The 21,189-nt window shown below is 40.1% G+C and overlaps 1 protein-coding gene across 2 annotated transcripts in view; it reads left to right on the plus strand.

The window, feature by feature from the left end:
* Positions 1-21,189, plus strand: part of SLIT3 (slit guidance ligand 3) — a 527,279-nt gene that overhangs the window by 465,214 nt on the left and 40,876 nt on the right. For both annotated transcript variants that reach the window (XM_075766507.1, XM_075766506.1), the window contains exons 28-29: positions 2,376-2,473; positions 9,205-9,344. In XM_075766507.1, coding sequence (XP_075622622.1) covers positions 2,376-2,473; positions 9,205-9,344 — 238 coding nt within the window. The remainder of the gene's footprint in view (positions 1-2,375; positions 2,474-9,204; positions 9,345-21,189) is intronic.

A 21,189-nucleotide genomic window follows, 5' to 3' on the forward strand; every position in this document is an offset into this window, starting at 1 on the left:
AAGATAAGCGCTCCAGAGACAATTAAGATTTTAAATTAATATTGCTATGATTATTTATATAGTACTTAAAGCATGAATGGAGCTTGATCTGTCACAGACCCAGCACAGGCCCTGTTCTGCTGGCTTGCCACCTCCAGGCTGGGCACCTTGCTGGAAATAGGCACACCAGTCAAGAGCTGAGCATGAAATTCTGATCAATGTAGGATCTAAGAGAGAGGTGGACAATGATGAACAAGGAAAGATGTCAGCAGCCTATTTGTTCTTCACTCAAGAGCGAGATTTCCCAAACAAACATGCAGCCATAGACAAACTGATCAAACCCATCCTGGTGTGGTTTTCCCCGAGAGATCTATTCCCTTATAGTGCACAAATCCACATTGTCTTGGTTCAGGGAGCAGCTGAGTTCTTTTGAAAGAAAGGTAGGGAATGTTCTCCTTGTTGAGAACCAAATAAGCTTTTCAAACAACTTTGACAGAACATGAGAAATACCATAATAGGTCTGTAGTGCATTTACTGCAGCATTCTGTGTGTCACAGGGCAGCAGGAAATCTTTACTGTTTGAGGAGAGTACACAAGCCTGGCCACCACCCCTCTCCAGTTCTCCCAGCACCCGCCATCATCCAACTGGGGATGTTGATGTCTGCCTAGTGCCTTTCATATCTGGTTTGAACCTATTGTCCATGAATTTGTCTAATTACTTTTATACTATCTGATTTCACAACCTCTTGTGGCAAAAACATCCCAGAAGTTCATAGTTTGGAAGAAGTTTTATCTGTATTAAGCTCATCTTCTAACATCAGTAAGTGTCCCTCTACAGGTGAGGGATTCAGTGTGTGACAAATTCTGCATTCACCACCTTCATGACTTTGTAAACCTCAATCATATCACCCCCACCAGCTTTCTTTTCTCCAGACTAAAGAGTCCTAGTCCTTATAGTATCTTCTTCTAAAGCTCCATCTCCTTGAACATTTTGGTAGTCCTTTTCTATGACATTTTTTTAACCCCACTGCATTCATCCTGAGGCAAGCAAAGCACTGTCAAGCATCATTTTGGCAACACAGCCATCATAAAAAAAATGAGACTATAGAAACTATTTGAGTGTCCCCCGGCTCTAGTACATCACACTAGGTACGTAAAGTCTGAAAAGGGTCAGAAACTGTTGCAAAATAGGTGGAGAAAGGAATGACTTCTGATGAGTGTTGTCAGCAAGGAAAGTTGGCAGTGGTAGTGTTTAATACTAATACACCAACGTTACAGCTGCTACAAACTGATGTCACAGACTGGCATCTACCCTCTTTGTTTAGAGACAAATAGATATACCATTGTTATTTCTCTGAAATACAATGTAAATAATGTTTTTTAAACCAAGGTGAAAAAAACCAGCAACCTTGACTGAATTAATGTATCTCCTGAGATACGGTTCTTATCTTGATTGCAGTCATGCATCAGCTTTCCAGTAGATGAGCTGGCAGAGGGCCACTGCTAACGTGATCTTTGGTAGGAAGAGTAGAGAGATCTCTTGAACGTCTTGTGATTGCACAGATCCCTTGAGCACTGAGGCTTTCAGGTGTCTTTATTCCACCCTACTGTGTAACTGAAAAGCAAGACCAAACTCTTTGATGTATTTGTCAAATTTACAAATAGCTTGTTCTAATCAACAGAATATAATGATCAGAGAAATATGGCTATGCCTTCAAGAGCCAATAAAAAGTCAGCTGGTAACGGTAAAGGTAGTTCAAGCTAGTGAAGTTCAATTGGAACTGATGTATATTTTGGGGCAACCTTTAAGAAGGGAACTGATTCAACGATGATATCTCAGAAGGATTCAGTGTGTTCTGTAGAGAAATTCAAACTCAGCTCCCACAATAAAAGTTAATTTCCCCCTTTAGGTTTTGACAATGCGTAGTAAGGAGTATGGTGTACTGTTGCAGTGTTTCACCAAGCACTTGGTAAATGCGGTTGAATGAGTGCTGACTCTATGTGGTCTTGTGCTGACTGTGTGTGGCCCTCTGCTTACCTTTGGTCATGATTAATTCTTTTCATTGTAACTAATATTAGAGATTAAAGTGTGTTAGAGTAATGATGAAACCACCTGTTTCTTTAAAACAGTTAAATGAAAGAGTTAACTAAAATCTTGCAACTGAAATGATACCAAGATACCCACCAGGCCCATTGGTCAGAACAGTTGCGCTACCCAAATTCTCACTTGAGTAATGAATATATCTGTCCATCAATAAAGAACATTAGGTGATGTCATGGCTCTGAAGACCACAGACCTCCTGTAAATGGTGTCATGCGTAGGGTGAGGGAGCAGCAGAGATTGATTCAGATGACGAGTCTTACTAACCTTGTTTCTTTTGAATTTTCCCAAATAGGGTCGAGACTGCAGTGTGCCCATTAATTCCTGCATTCAAAATCCATGTCAGAATGGAGGAACCTGCCACCTCACTGAGGCAAATAAAGATGGATTCAGGTAGTAACACAAAGCTCCTTTAAAATGAGATTATAAAATTAAATGTGTTTCTACTTTGCAATAGTGAACTATAATGGCTACTTTATGAAAGCTGCTGCATGTGACGCTTCTATTTACCATACAAAAAAAATAATCTGGTTTCATTGGTGACATATTGTTTCCTCTGAATCAGGCCTCCTTATTTTCTCGTAATGGAGTATACTTTTAAAAGCTATTTTGAGTGGTCTCCCTGCTCTGCATTGTGTTATCTGTATGCTAATTTTCCTTGGGGCATTTCAAACTCATATATACCCGGTTTTTCTATTTGTAAAGTAAGCATCTGTTGCTTGACAACCAGATGCAAAATGTTTTCATACTGAAGAATCTTGTAGACAAACAGACTTTAAAGAAAGAATTAAAAAAACATGGAGAGATTGCCACATCTTGGGCATTGTGCCTGCAAGAGAGTAACCTTTACAGCTGGACATTTCCCGCATAAGAAAGAGGTAGCGTAGGTGGGGATACTCCCAGAGAAGTCCAGAAATTTTTGTGAGGAAACTGGGAGATTTGTGCGGCTACAGGCACTACTTTACAGCCAAGAAAATACAAGTTTGAGGCTTTGACCCCTAGCTGTCATTAAAGTTGATAGATTTTTTTATTTTTTTTTAAAGAGCTGATGAAGTTTCATCGATTGGTCCTCAGTATTTATGCTATTTCTTCAACAAAATATGAACAAAAGTACACCATGCTGTTGCTTCAGTTGCATATATGAAAGCGTTGCTTCTAAAAGCTTTTATATATTACTGAGGCTGCTGCTTTTTCTTCTCCTATATATAGCTTCCTATCGGCAACAGCTGGAGGGAGACACAGAATTGCAAGGTTTATAAAGGGTGTAAGCAAAGAATCAAACCAGTACATTTTTTTCAGTTTGATTCCAGTTTAGTTTCAGCTGTGATTAAGACTGTTCCAACTAAGGTTAACTGTTGGTTAACCAAGTCAGCAAACCCATATCATCTTACGTCAGAAAATGGGATTTTTTTCAAAAAAGAAAGGGCCTGGTGTAAGTTTGGGTGACTGACAGGACTTTAGGTGCAGTGGGGGTTTAGCACCCCCCTCCTGTTCCCGTACCAATGATAGGATGGGTTTTATATTTCCAGCAAAGCATTGTGGCTTCTTTTTGACTCCCCAAATCCCTCCAGTGGAAATGCGGCACAAAAGAGCTTCCATTTTGCCGTGTGGGTGGGATGAGTGGGGAAGAAAAAACAAAAGAAATGCCTTAGAGCTTCTCTCTGTCTCTGTGCTCCCCACCCTCAAGAGTCCCTCCCTTACAGAAACAGAGCCAGCACATGCTGGACACAGAGGGACACTGACGATATTACAATGGAAAAGTGCAGGTTGATGGGGATGAAGGGACGCTCTCAGGCTGTGTTACAAATAACAATCTGAGGCTTTCCAACATGGAGAATAGGAGTAAAATACATGTGGCCATATCTCCATGAGGGGCAGTTCAGAGCTCAGCATGAGCAGCTGTGGCAAGGCCCTGAGCAGAGCAGAAGAGCGCATCTCCTGCGTAGAGATGCATCTGGAGGGTCTTACTGGTACATGGTGGTGGGAGAGGATGAGGAGACTCTGCAGATTGTAGCACATGCAAACAGTCACGCTGCTGGACAGGGCCTCCGAGATTTTGGTGAAACCACTACTCTGTACTTGTCATCTGATACACCTCTTCTTGATTCAGATTTTAGCAAGCCCAGAAATTTTTGGAGTAAAAGTTCAAGTTTGGTTTCTGCTTGAGAGAACTAAAGGTCTGGTGGTCTTCAGTTTGGGTTCCCTTCTGGTCACCCTCATGTAATACTGTTTAGATAGCTTTTTCAAGTTTGTGCCAAAGCAAAATTGTACCATGTTAGAATATCTGTTTTCTGTCACTCAGTACTCATTTTTCAAAAATCTAGCTGATATTAAAAATATGCAAGTAAAGCATTTTATAATATCCATAATACTGGAATGAAAGGCTTCAGCTTATATTTTGGATAAGGTTTTTCTTTAGTATTTTTGTTTTGTTCTATGGTAGAAAGTAAAAAGTTTTGAATGACCTGAAATGAAAGCTACTTCTGAATTTTTCTCGTGAAGAATTTTACAATTTCAGAGGCTTTGCCTCAGTTCCAAATGGACGTCGTTCTTGAGATCCTTTACAAAACTGCAGGGGTGGTTTTGTTGCGTAACAACATTTGAGGCTTTTTTAGGGAAGGTTTCTGCTTTTATAGTTATTTATATAGTTTCAGTTGGTCTAATAAAAGACATATAAAACCATATCTCGTCAAAATCTTGCTTCATAAAATTGAATGTTCAGCTTATGCATTGCTCTGTTTTCTCTCCATGTTTTTAATTCAGGCAGTCCATAGCCCCAGCTGCTCTGGAGAACAAGACCATGGGGCTTCAGCATGTCTTAGAGAAATGTGGTGTGGGATGGAACAGTCAGTGAAGGGGGAGATAAAGAAACATTTTGAGATTGAATTTGGTTGGTTGGTTTGGGCGTTTTTTGGTGGGAAATTTTGTCTCCAGTGGATGGCAGCAGTCAGAGTTATGTGCGTATAAATTGTGTTCATCAAGATGGGAAAATGTTGTCTTAGATTATATGCTGCGAGGAAGTGGATGTCAAAAACATTTTCATGAGAGGCCTCCTTGGATTTTTCTGTTGTGTGGCCTGTAAAAGAAATTATATCTTCTGTATATTCTCTTCCCTAGGGAAATATATTCATACACAAGCTCTGCTGCCAAATTTGTCAAATCTTTACTCTTGTAAAAAGGAAACTTAAGCCAAAGCTTTCTCCTTATGAAATGCCAAGCAGTTTAACTCTCAAGTTTCTGTAGTCTTAGACAAGAAAATTACCTTTTAAATAATGTTAAGGTGGTGATGTTCCCTAGGCAAAGACAGGAAATCCTTAGTTATGACTGAGGTTCCAGCCTGACTCGCCTGCTGTGCCCGGTACCCACAAGGACTCGAAGCAGCAGGGGACTGAGCCGCTCAGATTTGTTGTAATAGCAGGTCCTGGCGGGGCAGCCGAAGGGCAAAGGTTCAGCTGGAGTTCTTCAGTCCTTCTTGGCATCTTTCATTCTTGCACTTTTTCGATGCTGAGTAATTTACACATTCTCTTATTTTCAGGGACTACTTCCGTACTAAAGAATAGTTAAGGGACATCATGTGGCTCAGGGGATTAGAAACATCAAGTTTTTCCTCCCTTTGAATTGCTCATTCTAATCTAATGTTTTCTTTGACAAAAGATTGCCTAAAAAGGTGCTTATTGAGACTGGTAAAATGAGATGGTCAATCAGACATGTCCTGGTCATTTAGCATGCCTGTAAGTGAGACTTTGACAAAGGAGGCAGAGCTGTCAGCTCTCCTTCTGTTAGCCATAAGCAACCACCTGATCTTTGATAACCTACAGTGTTGGGAAACAAAGTCTCTGGATTATTTTAACTTTTCTCCATATAAACCCCCCTCCATTTTCCAGACCGTTTTCTTTAGCATTTTCCACAAACTTTAAGTTCCCTCATAAATGTAAAATCCTGGAACTGATTAACTCCCTAGTGTTAATTCTGTCTAGTTCAAGGAAAAACATCGCACTTCCAGACTTACAGGCTGCTCCATTGGGATGTAGATGTAAAAAGCTCCTTTACCAAGAAACTGTAATATTCCTGAAAGAATTTACTATCTCTACTTAACAGTTGATTTTTTTTGAAACATGATACACTGTATGTATGTCTATTTTAATAAACAGATGATAAACTGTTTCATTAGAGTTTATGAAAAAAATAATTTTGAATATAGTAAACTTATAAAATTGTCAATATCCTGCAGCTCCAAAAGTTTACCCCCAAAATGTTGTTATTAAGTTCAGTGTTCCCTTGCGCCTTCATGAAGATAATGGGGTTTTATTTAGTTCTTTATTTTTAGGAAAACACAATGCTAACAGAAAATTTCTAAACTGGAAGAGTAGGGAATTTGGACCTTTATGCAATCACAGTGTCTTAGAAAATAGTTCTTCCCTGCATGGCTCCGTTGTTTCCGAGGTCCAAACGAAATGCTGTCTCACACTGCTTCACTATTTAGTCAGTACAAAGTTTTCATCGTTGTCTCTGGAATTAATTTTCTCTCTCGGTCAGCTGGAACCCAAGTTTGATGACCTTCCAGTCACTCTGCAAACTTCATTTTTCTTCTAAGCTTTTTCTGGGAAAATACATACAAACAGTCCCAAACTGCAACTCTTTCAACATATGGTTCAATCCGGGTCCCAAATTGTATGTTTTATCTTTTAATTTCGGTTCTCATATTTGGCACATTTGAATGCAAATCAAAATAAAGAATCATACGTAAGCAATAATGTAAAGACTCCCTATAATACATAGGGACCAGTAGCCAAATGTCATCAATTATGTTGACATTTCCTTCAGTATGGAATGTGTCCTAATACTGAGCAATTGTATGTTAACAATCCCATATGTATTGTTACTAATGGTAACTCTACTGACTTGAACCATTACTGTGATAGTATTTAATAAAGTCATTTTTAATTGCATACATCCAAGCTGTCCCAGTCCTTTTGTGGAAGGAAAATGGTGTTACATTCACATAAAAATAACCAGCACAAAGCCACTCTTGTTGCTTTTCTTTAAATGGAGAGAAAAAATTGTGCTCCCAAACGGAGACCTTGGATGCCAAGTTGCAGCCTGGAGCATATTTTTATGGCTGAGTTATAAACCCCTGAAAATGGGGTTTTGTAATCGAAAAGGGAGACATGATGAATGTGCCACTGTATTTAATTAGATGTCTTTAACCCCCTCCCTGACACTTGCATTGCCACAAAAGATGGTGTGCCAGCTCTTCTTTCTTATCTGTCTCCTGTGATCCTCTGGATCGTTGCAGGGTCAGCAAGAGGACATATTTTATTAGCAATACTTAGCTTGAGACAGGAAAAGAAAATATTTCTTATTGATTTATTGTGTCCTCAATTGGATTTATTTGAGCAGTTTGGTTTTGGTTATTCACGGTGAAGGTTTTCTAACTCTCACGACCTGTGAATGGTCCCTGCAGAACTGAATGAAGATGACTGTTTAGCATGTGACCTATATGCCTGTTCTGTACCCATCTAGAAGATCTTACTGTTGTGGTGGCTCAAGACACATTCCCTACCCTTTTTTCTTCCTCTTTGTTATTCCCTTAGTTTCTGAGGTTGCCCATGTCATGAGGAATCTAACCTTATCCTCAGGGTCCAACCTAGGATCTACTGAAGGTGGATGCAGGTGGGGCTCTGTGCCATCCCTCCCTTGGGAGTCCCCACGCTCTGCTCAGTCTGTGGCACACAGGAAGAAGAGTAGCAAAAAGAGAAGCCGGTTGAGCGACCAGCCCAAAAGTGCTGCAGTTTTCTTCACAAATTCTGAAGATCTCCTCTTTCTCCAGGGCATTCTCCACCTCAACCCCATGACACCTACGTAAAGCAGGATAACCGCCTCGTTCACTTTTTCTATCTATCTGAGCTGAAAAAAGTCCTGCAGCTATCTCTGCACTGAAAATTCTCCTGGCTTCAGAAAGCAGTGGATGGCAATTAATGTGACTGCTCTAGTGCTTTGTGGTTTTCATCCTCAACAATCAGTAGTGCTTTACATTTGCTCAAGGGGGTTTTTCTGCCACCAGAGCTTGCATGGGAAAGGAAATGAACAGCTGAGTGAATGCGCAGTTTGGACTGGGACTCGAAGCAGCCCTTCCCTTCCACACACACAATACTGACACTTCAAATATCATTGCTGGCTTCTTAGAAGCCACTGAAATGACTGGAGCACTTGACACATGTTTTTAGACTCTCTTTTAGGAAACTGTGGCCTCCACCTCTTCATCACTTACAGCTAGTTTAAAATATAAAGGTTCTCGTAGCAACCATAACTTCTAGATCTAGAGAGGAAGCGGAGATTGAAAAAAATTAAAGTCATTCTTCAACCACTTAGTTTCATACACTCCCTCTAGGGATCATACATCACATTCGTGTGAGATAAAATATTTAGTGCAATTATTCTTCAATAGTGTCCACATCTTCACAGAACCATTACTAGCTCTGCCATTGTTTGTTTGTGTTTTAGTTGAATTATCTAGACATCATCAGCTCTTCTACGAATAGATATTGGAAGAGCTGCAGAAGTAATGAAACCTTACTGCACTTGTAAAAGCAATCATTCCCAAACATTTCTTGTTTGGACAAGTGACAAAGTGGTAATGAGAAGAAAATGTTCATGTCTGTAAACTCAGTTCAAGCCGTTGTTCTTTCAAGAGAGTGAGCTATCTAAAAGCTGCCAAGTTGCCCCATGATTGTGCAGTCCTTGGTAGGCAAGTGTCCACATACGCACAAAATCATTAACAGAGAAGCCAAGGATTTGAATATTGTGATGAGTGTTTACTCTCCTGCCCTGGAGTTGCTTACTGCAGTTCAGGGCTAGGGTTATCAGCAAAGAAAGCAAAGAGAAGCACAACAGAGCTGTCTCCTGCTGATGCTTTTATGTCTCATGTAAATAATTACATGACCCCATGAAACGTCAGACTGCATCCTTCACCAAACACATAGGGTTAAAGTGCTCTGTCACAGCAGCGATGAATTTGGCTCCAGCAACTCACTTTTATATGTTTTAATTTCGGTTTTATACTTCAAACCTCCTGCCCCTTCAGATCCATGCTAACTTTTATTAATTTTTTGCTTTCTTCAAAGCTGTTCGTGTCTCCTTGGGTATGAGGGGGAGCGGTGTGAAATAAACCCAGATGACTGCGAAGATAACGACTGCGAGAATAACTCTACATGTGTGGATGGGATCAACAACTATGTCTGTCTCTGCCCTCCTAATTACACAGGTAAGAATGGGCCACAACCAAAGAACAGGAATCCATGAGGAGTCCTTTCAGTGCCAGAAGAGAAGGGTCCAACTGCACATTTACTTTGTCCGTGAGTGTATAATTAACCAAGAATCTAGTCCCATTTTAAAGCAACCTGGTTGTCTTACTGGAAGTAGTTCTACCAATTTGCAGTACTTGTGCTCACAAACATGGCCACTTTTCTGAGTCAAAATACTGATGCTTCATGGTAAAATACACTAAAAAATACTGAAGTTTAAGGTGTCAGAGAAATTCATAGTTGTGCATGAACATTCTCTAGATATATTTCAGAAATATTCCCAGTACTGAGCTGAGTCTGATATACATCTGTTCTGAATCTTGAAAAATAAAAATAGTTCCTGTTTAAATTATGGTAGGAAAATAGCTTTTGGGACACGGCTTTCACCTGAGATCTCAGAGGTCCACATTTATTAAATAAAATGAGCCTGACAATGTGCTGTTTAAATTCATTATCTCCATTTCAGAAGTGGAGAAGCAAAGGCAGTGTAAGAAACTGTAGGCTCAGTTGTGGTCTTCAGAGTGCACCCATGGCAGTTAGCCCAGCTCAGCAGATGTGCAGTCACCTGCTAAGCCCGCGGTGACAGAAGTTGGTAACTGAGTTAGGAATGGAATTAGTATCTCCAGCGCCCATCTTGCATTTCGGATAAATTCCTTCCTAAACCTTCTTGCAAAGAGCAGAAACCCTCCTAACTGGAATCTAAAAATGCTTTTTCTCAAGTCCTTACTGGAGCATACCGTTGGCTCATTCAAACTGCATTAGCACGACCTTCCTGGCTCAGCATGGAGTGGTAAGGAAACACCTGCAATAGTTCCTACTTCCATCCTTTGAAATGGGTTTATTACCTTCTAAGCATGGAGAAGTAATGAAGGGCTTCTTGTACACTGGAATATATTACATGTCAGGGGATTTAATGAGGATCAAGCTTGAGTGGCTGAGTAAGGCAGGAGGAAAGCTTCTAGAATTTCCAAACTCTTAAAATACTTTTGTGGCGGATACAAAGGAGGCCCATGTAAATCTTTAGTTGAGAAAAGCCTTATGACTTGAATGTACGTTTATTGAAGTTCTAAAATGATCTTTCTGCCAAAACCTGAAAAACTTCAGTTTAGCAGAGTAAAGAGTTTTGCTTATAGGATGTTGAGCCCATTGTGCTTACTTGTGCACTATTTATGTGAGCTGTTCTTGGGTGGTTTCAAACAAAATGCTATACAAGGAGGCAGAGTCTTTACATTTATGAGAGGAAATGTATTTGCCCAGCCAAGAAAAGACATATCTAGTAAGGAACTGAATCCAGTATATATGCAAATGCACTTTCCTTTTCACAGGCATATTGCAGAGCTTTATTTTTTTTTCAGACAAAAAAAGGTAGTAAAGAGCTAGATTGGAATTTCTTTTCAAATGGCAGTATGGATAGGGGCCAGACAACTCATATGATACTTCAGAATCAGTTTTGAAATATTTTTAATCCACTTCCAGCTTTTTGTTTAACCTGAATATTGTCTGTGCTGTGCTTATGCTTTTTGGTAGGAGTTTGTAAAACACTAGACCCCAGTTTTGCAACGTGAGATACACACAATTGTGTATACCACATGATAAGCATTTGCTATCACGGTCCAGGCAATAGCTTTGCCTGCAGTTGAAACAGACTGAATCTTTGAAGAAGAGCAGGAAATACTTCTGGAAAATATAATATTAATCATAAGTGAAAAAGTTTGCAAAAATGGGGGTGTGGCTTAAATTAGAAATCTGAAGGGTTACAATAGTTCATGTTGCTTACAAATAGGAAGAGTTTAGTGAACTGTGATAAAAGAATTGTCTTAACCTGCTTTGCCTCCATCTTGGAGGAGGAGATTTCATCAAACCTGATCAGTCACCTGGAAGGACTCACTGCAGTGCAGCTGGCTGGGCTGAAATATCCCTCAGAGGTACACCTGGCCCCTCAGAGCTGAAAGACGGCAAGCAGTGTAAAATGGCTAGAAGAATTGAAGCCATCAGCCAAACGAAAGTTACATACAAGCCAAGCAAATCTGAGTCCTGGTTTTCAGGGTCCTCTAAGAGTTGAATCCAAACACAAGAAATTGGACATCACCTGAAGTTGCTTGATTAAATGAACAGCAGCTAAGGAAATGCCATGGAAGCACAAAGGCAAGCTATGAAGAAGCACTTTAAAAGGATTAGTGTGCCTGACCTGACAAGAGAGGTCTATTGACCTAAGAGTTTGACTGAAGTCTCCTGTGACATCCAGGGCATCTCTGTGTATTCTCTTTTTATACTGAAGCAATACCTGAAGCTACTATGGCAGTATTTATAAAAAAGGAGAAAAAGAAGTAGGTGCAGATGACTTTAATATTGTGTTGATTATGCTAAGAACAGTGAATGCTAACATTTCAGTGAGAAAGTGGGTCACTGGAGGAGTCAGGAATACTTATTCCTGTGCTCAGAATTGTGCTTTGAGCTACAGTTGTGAGAATTGTGCATCCCTCTCAGGTGCTGACTGTGCTAAACATTGTGTTAGCAAACTGTGTGTGCTTCAGGGTTGTCAAGTGTATGGATTTTATCTATATTTATAGGGATAAAGAATGGATGACGGAGGGTACTTTCCAGGGAAGCCGTTTTTCTGTCAAGTAGTCTGGGGAACAATGAACGCTCGGTGTGGTACTTTGCCTAAAAGGGCAGTGACATCTACAGGCAGGGTGTATCTAGTAGGACAGATAATGTAGGTAACAGCTCTTGGTGTTGTGCCCAAATATTATACTTAGTTCTGTTGTTCAGAATCCAAGGAGCAAGTTGAGAGATGAGAAAGATGATTAGAGGTGAAACATAAAAAAAACCCCAACATTGGAGGATTGAGAATAGGTTTGAAGATCTCAAGAAAAATCTTATTTGGCTTAACAAAGAGTAGGCAGACAGAGCAAGATTTGGTTTTGCTTTGGGGTGTTTTTGACCCCTTCACAAATGCCTGTATGGAGAATAGGAATTTCTTTAAAAGATTCATTGGCTGGCCTTTGTGGCTGAACAAATCCAGACTGTACATTTTTATCAGCGTAATTATACAGGAGTTGTGGGTTCTAGATACAAACTGGATTTCTCAGCAGATGCTGTAGTTAAAACACAAGTTAATTTAGGAGCGGTCTCTGCAACACCGGGGATCAGACTAGATGTTTCTGTGCTGATAATCTGTGATGTTTTAAGTAATGTTCAGACTGTTGGTTATAGATGCCCAGCTCAGTTATTGCAGATTCCTTCTTTTCTCGACTGTAGAGGCAGGCAGGCTCTGGTAGCACTGTGAAGTAGGTAGTCTGATAAGACTGCAATGATATTACAGTAAACACTGCATGGATGAAATAAATGTGTGTTGTAATACAAAGAATAGTCTGCATACAGGGAGGAAAAAGATCCAAGATCGTGTATGTGTGGTGTTCTGTAAGAAGTATTTAGGATCCCCCTTGGTTTAGTTGACTAATGGTTAAATCACGATAGTAAATCTTATGTTCCTAAATGAAATGCAAATTAAAAATGCATGTGTTGGAAATGTTGACTATTGACAGAGTTACAGTATCCAGGGTTTGATTTTTCCATACCTTAGTGTTTTCCTGCTTTATCTTCTGTCTGCCTAGTTTTACTTGTTATAGCCTTTTTAGGAAACCATATCCCAAATAATGATGCATAAATTTTGCTTTCATTGGTTGGAATAGTGAAGGCCAAAGATCTTTCTTCAATTAATAACTTTTTGCAGTGTTTTCCTTTAAAATTCTTTGACAGTCTTTTCCCCCACTCAACGTGGATGAAAAATGGCCAATTTGTTAAGTGACTGCTGAGGGAAGGAATTTCCCACACTCTAGCCCCATTTCACTTTCATTTTAAACAAACCCACACCAAAAACCAACCCACACTCACAGAATAACCTCCTTCCTAGTTTCTTTCCATCTAATAACTTTAAAACAATGTGCAAATATAAATGGATTCTGTGAGTTAGGTAAACATAAGTTAAAGACAACAAAACTGAGAGGGAGGGTAGGCAGATAGCTGACTGCCATAAAAAAGAGTCAAGCCCTTACCTGCACCACCAGGTTTCCTCACCATCTCTAAAGTCTACATTTTCAATGTTTGTTGCCTGTATTTACGTAAACAAATTAATACTAATACTCATGCTGTGTAGCAGAGTCCTGATGGCTTTTATTGTCAGTTGATGTCTTATTTTTCTTCTTCCCAAGTGGCTATTTTAATCCTGAAGCTAAATTATAAATATGTCTATCCTCCACGTACCCAAAATCCAGCCAGCTGTAAAGCCTGTGTGGTCTGTGGGCTGGTTTACAGCCTGGTCGGACCCCTTGATGGATTACAGCTCCTCCTTACGGTTTTGTAGGCTTTCCTCCTCTTCAAAAAGAAATATATGTATAGGAACATCAAAAGAGGAAGCTAGGGATTAGAACAGTCACCCCGGTTCTTTTCCTTTTTGTTGTTTTGGCTTTAACATGGCCTGTCTCCAGCTATTGACATAAACATTCCACTGTCTCCCTACCTTTGTGGTTTAGAAGTGTGGGACAAAATTCATGCAATTTTTCCCTTCCATTTCTTTTTTCTCTTCACTACTGTCATAGACCTTCTTGAGAGCCATCACTGTTTTGCTTATAGATCTAGATCCAAATATAGAATTTCATACCTCCAAAGAGAGATCTTCTCAGTCTCACTATCCTCTGTGCTCTCACTTGAAGAGGTGTCCAAACATACCTAAGGGACCAAATGGGCCGTGCGAAACATGTGCTATGCACTTTGAATGGTTTTATGCTTTACTTGCTAGTTTATTTAGTTTAGTTTGTTTGCTGTGACTTTTCCTTCCTCCTATCTATTTGATTTTAGCCAGACGCAGAAATATGTAGTGCTCACACACACAAAAAAATCAGGAAATATTTCAGTTTTTGCTAAGGATCCTAAAAAGCCTGTGGCAAACAGCCACACCTCGTTGTTCTGAAACCTAAAAAAAAAAATTAAAAAAAAAAATCAGTGGCTTTTCTAAAATAGGTCTTGTCTAAAATACATGGTATCCCATGGTGTGGAGGAGGGGAAGCAAGTGTTTTAAAATAGTTTGTTTCCCTGGGAAAAAGCTGCAAGCACTTTGTATCACAGACAAAAAATCTAAAAAAAAAAAAAAAAAGATAGAAACTATTTCTGGTTTTATGTGTTTGGAAGAGAAGGCTAAGATCTATTTTACCTTAGGGGATCTTGTGGTGTCCTGTGGTAGATGGTATCTGAGACTTTTGCAGTTATGCTACTTTTAGACAGAACACCATTCACTGTTAGTGATTACAGTCCCCTCTTCTGGCGTATCTGATTGTGGTAATGTTGCATGGCCAAAGCCAAGCACTTAGTCAAGCCAAACGACTCTGGCTGAAAGAAGTTGTGTGGTGACTTGTGGCTGACACTCTTTGCTGGAGCTCTCCAGCCCACTTCCCATCGCTAACCATTGTGAGGCTGATTCGCGGCAATCCCTGAGATGGGCACCAGTGACAGCTGAGCGAAGCTGAAGTGGATCATTGCACTGTAGGTTGTTTTTAACTATGTGTTTGATATAGGAACAGGAAGTTTTTAGGTAGCGTGGTTCAGCCTTGTGGTTCCACGAGGATCTGGACTACCTAATAAACACTGAAGGCTTAAAACAGTGCTTAACCATCAACCTCTCTTAAAACATTGGAACTTAAGCCATAATTTCCTCGAGACGGAGAAAATTGTGGTCAAAGTTTGGTGTAGTTTCTTCCTTTTATTTGAAGGAGTTCTGCCTTACATGGAAGTTTCTCAGTTTTAGTTACTTAGCAAATGTGAAGAGTGTTTGCTTTCTGAAAAAAATAAAAAGGCACCCACACTTCCCACTTTTGTATAACTGTGAATGAGAAGTGCTGGAAGAGTTGGAAGGTTTTAGCTTTGTTCGAGAGCCTGAGCCCCCCAGCCCTGTTTCATTAAGAGAGAACCACATGTCATTGCTATCAGATTGGACTCTCTTATCTCATTGTGCTGGGACTGAAGAAGGAAATAGCACAGTAAATGGCAGTGCTGCAGCCTGTCTTTAGTTGCAGTATGGGTGTCCTGTCATGTTGGAGCTCTTGGCTCCAGGATTTCTTCTTCTCCAGTTGTAAAATGTAATATGCCATGTTTGGGGAACCAGATATAAGGGAGAATTTCTCTTTGTTCACCAGGACCACAGTATATCTCTAAGAAAATGTAATCTCAGCCACTACTGTCTTACAGGATGGGTGGAGTGAATATCATCCACAAAGGGGATTCATGATTCATTAAATCCAATTTGTGAAGAAACACGTGATGTTAGAAGTTAACCACAAGCCCATTACATACCTGTGTAGTGGCAGGTGGTACGTACTGCATAACTAATAAAGCCGGGATGAGCAGAATCCACCTATGGACAGTCAGTGTATTCAGCACCCCGACACCACAGCGATAGACATGTTAGAACTGCCAGTAGGAAATAAGTAAATCTGTCTGCACATCAAGTATTGTTCAAAGGCCATATTGGGTTTATGTGGCAAGGGTTTGGTAGCAGGGGAGGAGGGGAGGCCGTAGGGGTGGCTTCTGTGAGAATTGATTAGGAGCTGCTCCCATCAGACCTGCCACTGCCCAAAGCTGAGCCCATCAGCAATACTGATGAAAAAATGTGAGAGAAGCCACTATGCAGACACCAAGGTCAGCGAAGAAGAAGGGGGAAGCAGTATTCCAGGTGCTGGAGCAGAAATTCCCCTGCAGCCCATGAAGAAGACCAAGTTGAGGCAGACTGTCCCCCTGCAGCCCATGAAGAAGCACGTCAGAGCAGATAGCCACACTGCAACCTGTGGAGGACCCCATGCTGGAGCAAGTGGATGTGCCCTGAAAGAAGCTGCAGCCTGTGGAGACCCCATGTAGGAGCAGGTTTTCTGGCAGGAATTGTGTCCCTTCAGTCTTGTTTCTGAAGGACAGTATCCCATGGAAAGGACCTATGCTGGAGCAGTTCTTGAAGAACTGCAGCCCATGGGAAAGACTCATGTTGCAGAAGTTCATGAAGGACTGTATCCCATGGGAGGGAGCCCACGCTGGAGCAGGGGAACAGCGTGAGGAGGAAGGAGTGGCAGAGACAAAGCATTGTGAACTGACCGCAACCCCATTCCCCCATTCAGACAGGCATGGGTCTACAGCGCGTCTGGGGTCCTCTCTGCCAGCCCTGAAAGGACGCCTTAGGAAATGTGTGGCAGCTCAGATGTGACTGGATGCACTAGAATGTGCAAATAACTGAACTGATCCCTAATAGATTCCAGACAAATCATATAATTGGAAAACATCCATATGAAGTAATACCTCTCAGAAATGTAGAGGGTCCAGCAAAATTAGGATCTATTCCAGACACAGTGGTTCTGAGGGATAATGCTATATGCAGGTTTCCACCTTGTAAGAACACTGGAAATTGTCTGGTTTAGTTAATGTTCTACATACTGTGTCCTTGTGGCATTTGTGATGTTGAATATGATTTTTTTGTACTTTGGCAGTGCGTAGAACTGGAACATATTCCTTATTCAGGATTCAGAAGTAGTGAAAGGATCATTATTTCTCTACCCAGATCTTGTTGTTTAGTCAGTTAGCCCATTGTTTAACCTCAAGATTAGAGATAATTGCTCCTTAATTCTGAAAAACTAGCTACTTTGGGAATCTCAGTGTGGACTCTAACTTCAAGTTCCATTTAATAGGCCAAAACCTGATACGTGAAAACTCAGATAGACGTTTTTAAAGTATTAACAGAATAAAAAGCATAAAGTAACTTTTAGTTCTTTGCCCATTAAGTATTGTGGGCAGTGTTCATCAAGCAAGAGCAAACTTAATTAATAATCCAGTCATAGAATTCTGCTACAGTGCATTCCAGGTAATTTCTTTTATGTTTTGGTATCCAACCTGGCAGCTGAGTGCATTTGCTACTGAAGGATTTTGACAGAGTTTCTCTTTTCTTCATTGCAAGTTCAAACAGTTTGGAAGTAAAAAAAATTATTTTTCGAAGATGAGCCTCAAATCTTTTTCATCAAACATCAACAACATTCCTAACTGAATTTTTTTCTTGGCAACATCTCTACTAGTATATTGGAGGAACATCCTATGTCTGTTCCACCCAACAATTTTTTGGTTCTGTGTTATCCTGAAATTTCCAATTGGCACTGACTTCATTTTAATAACTGAAAAGAGAGAAGGGGAAAGCACAATACAAAAACCATTTCTTCCGATACAAGTTATTAGATATAAAATGAGTAGTCTCTTCTGAGAAAAACAGTACAGTATTCTTTATTAGCAGTAAAGAGAAGAGTTCCATTCTAACTTACCTGGCAAAGTTCGGAAAATTGCAACATGCTATATAACCACTTAAATACGTAACTTTGCCCTGTGCAGCCTGTAAAAGTTTGCTCTGTGGCTAAAGGCCAGGCTTTCTTCATCCTTTCTTCACTGTAAGCGCTTTCCTTTTCTCAAGTAATATTGTGAAATTCGTGACAGCATTTTTTGCTTTTAGTCTTCCAGGCCCTACAAAAGCTTCTCTCACGTTAAGGATGAGAATATTTTCTATGTTGCTTAATCAATTATTTCATGAATACCTGGAATGAGAGAGCAAAGTATCACCCAACTGACATATGAAACGAAAGAAAAATCACTGAACTTATTGGTTGCAAATTGGTGGTCTAGATTGTCTTTTCAGAACTGCAGTTTTACTTAGAGATAAATAAGTAAAATACTGTTACTGCATCCAATCTCTTTTACCGATTAAGGAGAAATAGTGTAACTTGGATCCTGGTTTTAAAAGTCTAATGTGGCATGAAATAAATAGCTCTCTTGACAGCACAGAACGGAAAAAAGAAAGATGATTATTAAACTGTGTGTAAAAGTCGTCTTTATTGCTCTATTGTTGTTTTGGCTTCGTTCTGAGACGTGTGGAAGGCTACAGAAAAGCCTAAGCATGTTTCTTGGCAGCTCTTCATAAGCAGTGAGCCCTGTGAAAAGTGAATGTGGAAAGCCCCATGAAATTCATGATTTTGCTGAAAAAATAAGAGCAGGAAAATGTTGCATGAGACAAAAAATATATTTTGCTGTGGTTTTTTTTTAGAAACAATGAGCGATGCTGCTGAAGGAGATGAGGGAAGTAGTTTCAAAGGGGCAAAATACCTTTTCTATTGTTTGGGGATTTTCTTTATCTTTTTTTTTTTTTTTTTTAAATGCATGAGACAGCATCAGTGGGAGATCCACCTGTTAGTATTCCACCGGTCAGTATAACTTACTTCTAATCTGAAAGTTGCATTTCTTGTGGCAGATCAGACTGCTTCCTTCATCTGTCTAATGCTTGCTTCTCCTAAACAAGCACAAATTACCAGCACATTACCACCTTAAGAAGTTTGAAATGCAGTGCCTACACAGCCGAGGATGTGCCTTTCTTTATAAAGGTACCCTCTTCATATCATACCTCAGTTCTACAGACCACAGGACATTATTGACCTGATACCTCCAGCTACTACGAAAAGTAAAATCTGATGGCATAAGTGGTTTTCCTCTTGTAAAGCTGACATAGTCTTAATCTTCATTGGGGTGCATTGCACGTTGATCTATTCTCTTCGGCTTTGATGAGAGTGAGTGTGCCTTGATGAAACAAAAACATTATGTGGGATAAAAAAATTGCTTAGCTGATTAGAAAAGGAATACAGTTGTCATTTTCCTGTCTTTTATATAAGCACTTCAGAAAGCCTCGTGAACCCAAACTGGAGCTCTGATTTGAGAATACATAGGAGAGAGGACAATGGGGGAGGTTGGATTGTTTTTCTACATTTGGGAAAGCATTACCCTGAAGTTTTCTGTTGTTTTAGCACGATCAAATATCCTCCACAAAGAGAACCAGTGCTGCTAGAAATTGGCCTAAGATTAATGTCCAGTTTGTTTTTAGGTTCACATAGCTATCCAATGAGAAATTTGGACTGGACCTTTAATTGCTGCGCAGAGAAGCAGCCCTGTGTCACTCCAAAAAAACAGGATCAGATTTTTCCTCTGATACTGACATTAAAGAGGCCAATGAAAGTTGCACTCGCAGGTCTGAGGGCAGATTTTTTGGCCCAGATATTTTCCGAGTGAATAAAATATGAGAAAGTCTTTGTGTAGCTGGTGCCTTGGGTTTTGCTTTTCACAGAGTGTTTTATTTCCCTGGCATGCTTTCTGCAACATCTAGTGAACATTGGTGGAGCCTGAAATAATGTATCAAGAATTTTCTTCCTGAGATGAGGCTGCTCTAGTTGCAAGGCATTCCCAAGTGAGCTCCCTAATGAGTGATAGATGGGACAAATAACAGGAAGGATCCTTAAACGTTCCAAGTTTTGCATGAAAAATGATAATTTTGGGGGGATGCTATGTTTGGTACCTAGCCTAGAATTCTCCTGCATTTTGATAGTGGTGCCTTCAGAATGATGCAGTGAGTCATAATATTTGACACTCAGGGAGATTTTTACTGGATCTCTAAACACTTGTCAAGACTTGAGAAGAATACTTTAAGAAGAATTATGATTTCCTTTGAGAGTTTATGGAACTGTTCTTATTTTTTTAAAGCCTGTTTCCTTTTCTTCAAAACAAACAAAAAAAAATTAGAAACTTCAAAAGCATGTATTGACCATTTTTAGTGAAAGGATAGTTGAAGGCATCTATCCACACTGTATTCAGTTATTATATCATTAAATGGTCTTCCAAAAATATTTCCAACTTTAGATCATTGAGTTCTTTTAATGTCACCAGGCAGTTACTTTTTTTTCATGTTTATTTTCACATAAGATTTGTAGCACACAAGAGACATGAGAAATACCAAGAGGACGAACTGGCAAGTTGTCCAAACCTCATAGCAAGTTCTGACCTGCTTGTGTTCATGTCTGCCCAAAGGCCAAGGGCGTTGCTTTGCTTGTTAGTATTTGGGACGGTTGGTGGGCTGTGGATTTGGAAATTGCTTAGTAAGCAGACCTATCTCCAGTTCTGCCACCTCAAAAATGTGTTAATAGCTGTCCCCAATGACAGCCGTGTTCATATTTGTAAGACTTGAACATCTCTAGTTGCTTTTGAGGAGGAAGAAAGTACAATGGCAAACCTCAAGTCCAGAGAATGATCTGTTTCCCTGGTTCCCATGGATTTGCAGCATTTGATTTCATTGGCATGTCCTCTTTCTTGGGCTGGATACATTCATTACATTTGCCCAAGCTTTGTCCAGGGCTGTAAAAAGACTTGGTATATTTAATAGTGGTGACTTCTTGGGATTCCTTGGCTCCAGATGGAATTGGTTGTCTTATAACGGACACTATGAACAACAGGCTGTCTGACTGCAGATTGCCATGCCAAACTTCTCCGATATTGCCAAACCCAGCCCACTAAAATCAGGAGGGTGTGTGTGTCACATGAATGCAGGGTTTACAATGGTAGTACCCTCTCTCATGTCTCCACAGCTTGTATTCTTGCCCCTCTTTCTCACTTATGCTTGACAACTCTCAAAAGCAAATATATTAGATGTTTCATGTTTGGAAGGGAAAAAAAAAGAGTAATTTTTGCAAATACATTTTATACCTCCATTCTAATATGAAGAGTCAAATAAAGAGCTGTGTAGGTTGTACTGTAGGGAGGCTAGAGATGTTGGAGAAATCACCTGAAGGAGTGAGCTGGGGGTGTTAACAACTTAAACCATACCCATCACCACCAGAGTCAGCCTTAAAATTGTGCTGTCATCCCTGCTAGGTCACAAGACTGATAAAAGATGGACACTTCTGATTTGCATTT

Source organism: Balearica regulorum, chromosome 14 (assembly GCF_011004875.1).
Source record: "Balearica regulorum gibbericeps isolate bBalReg1 chromosome 14, bBalReg1.pri, whole genome shotgun sequence".
Lineage (NCBI taxonomy): Eukaryota > Metazoa > Chordata > Aves > Gruiformes > Gruidae > Balearica > Balearica regulorum.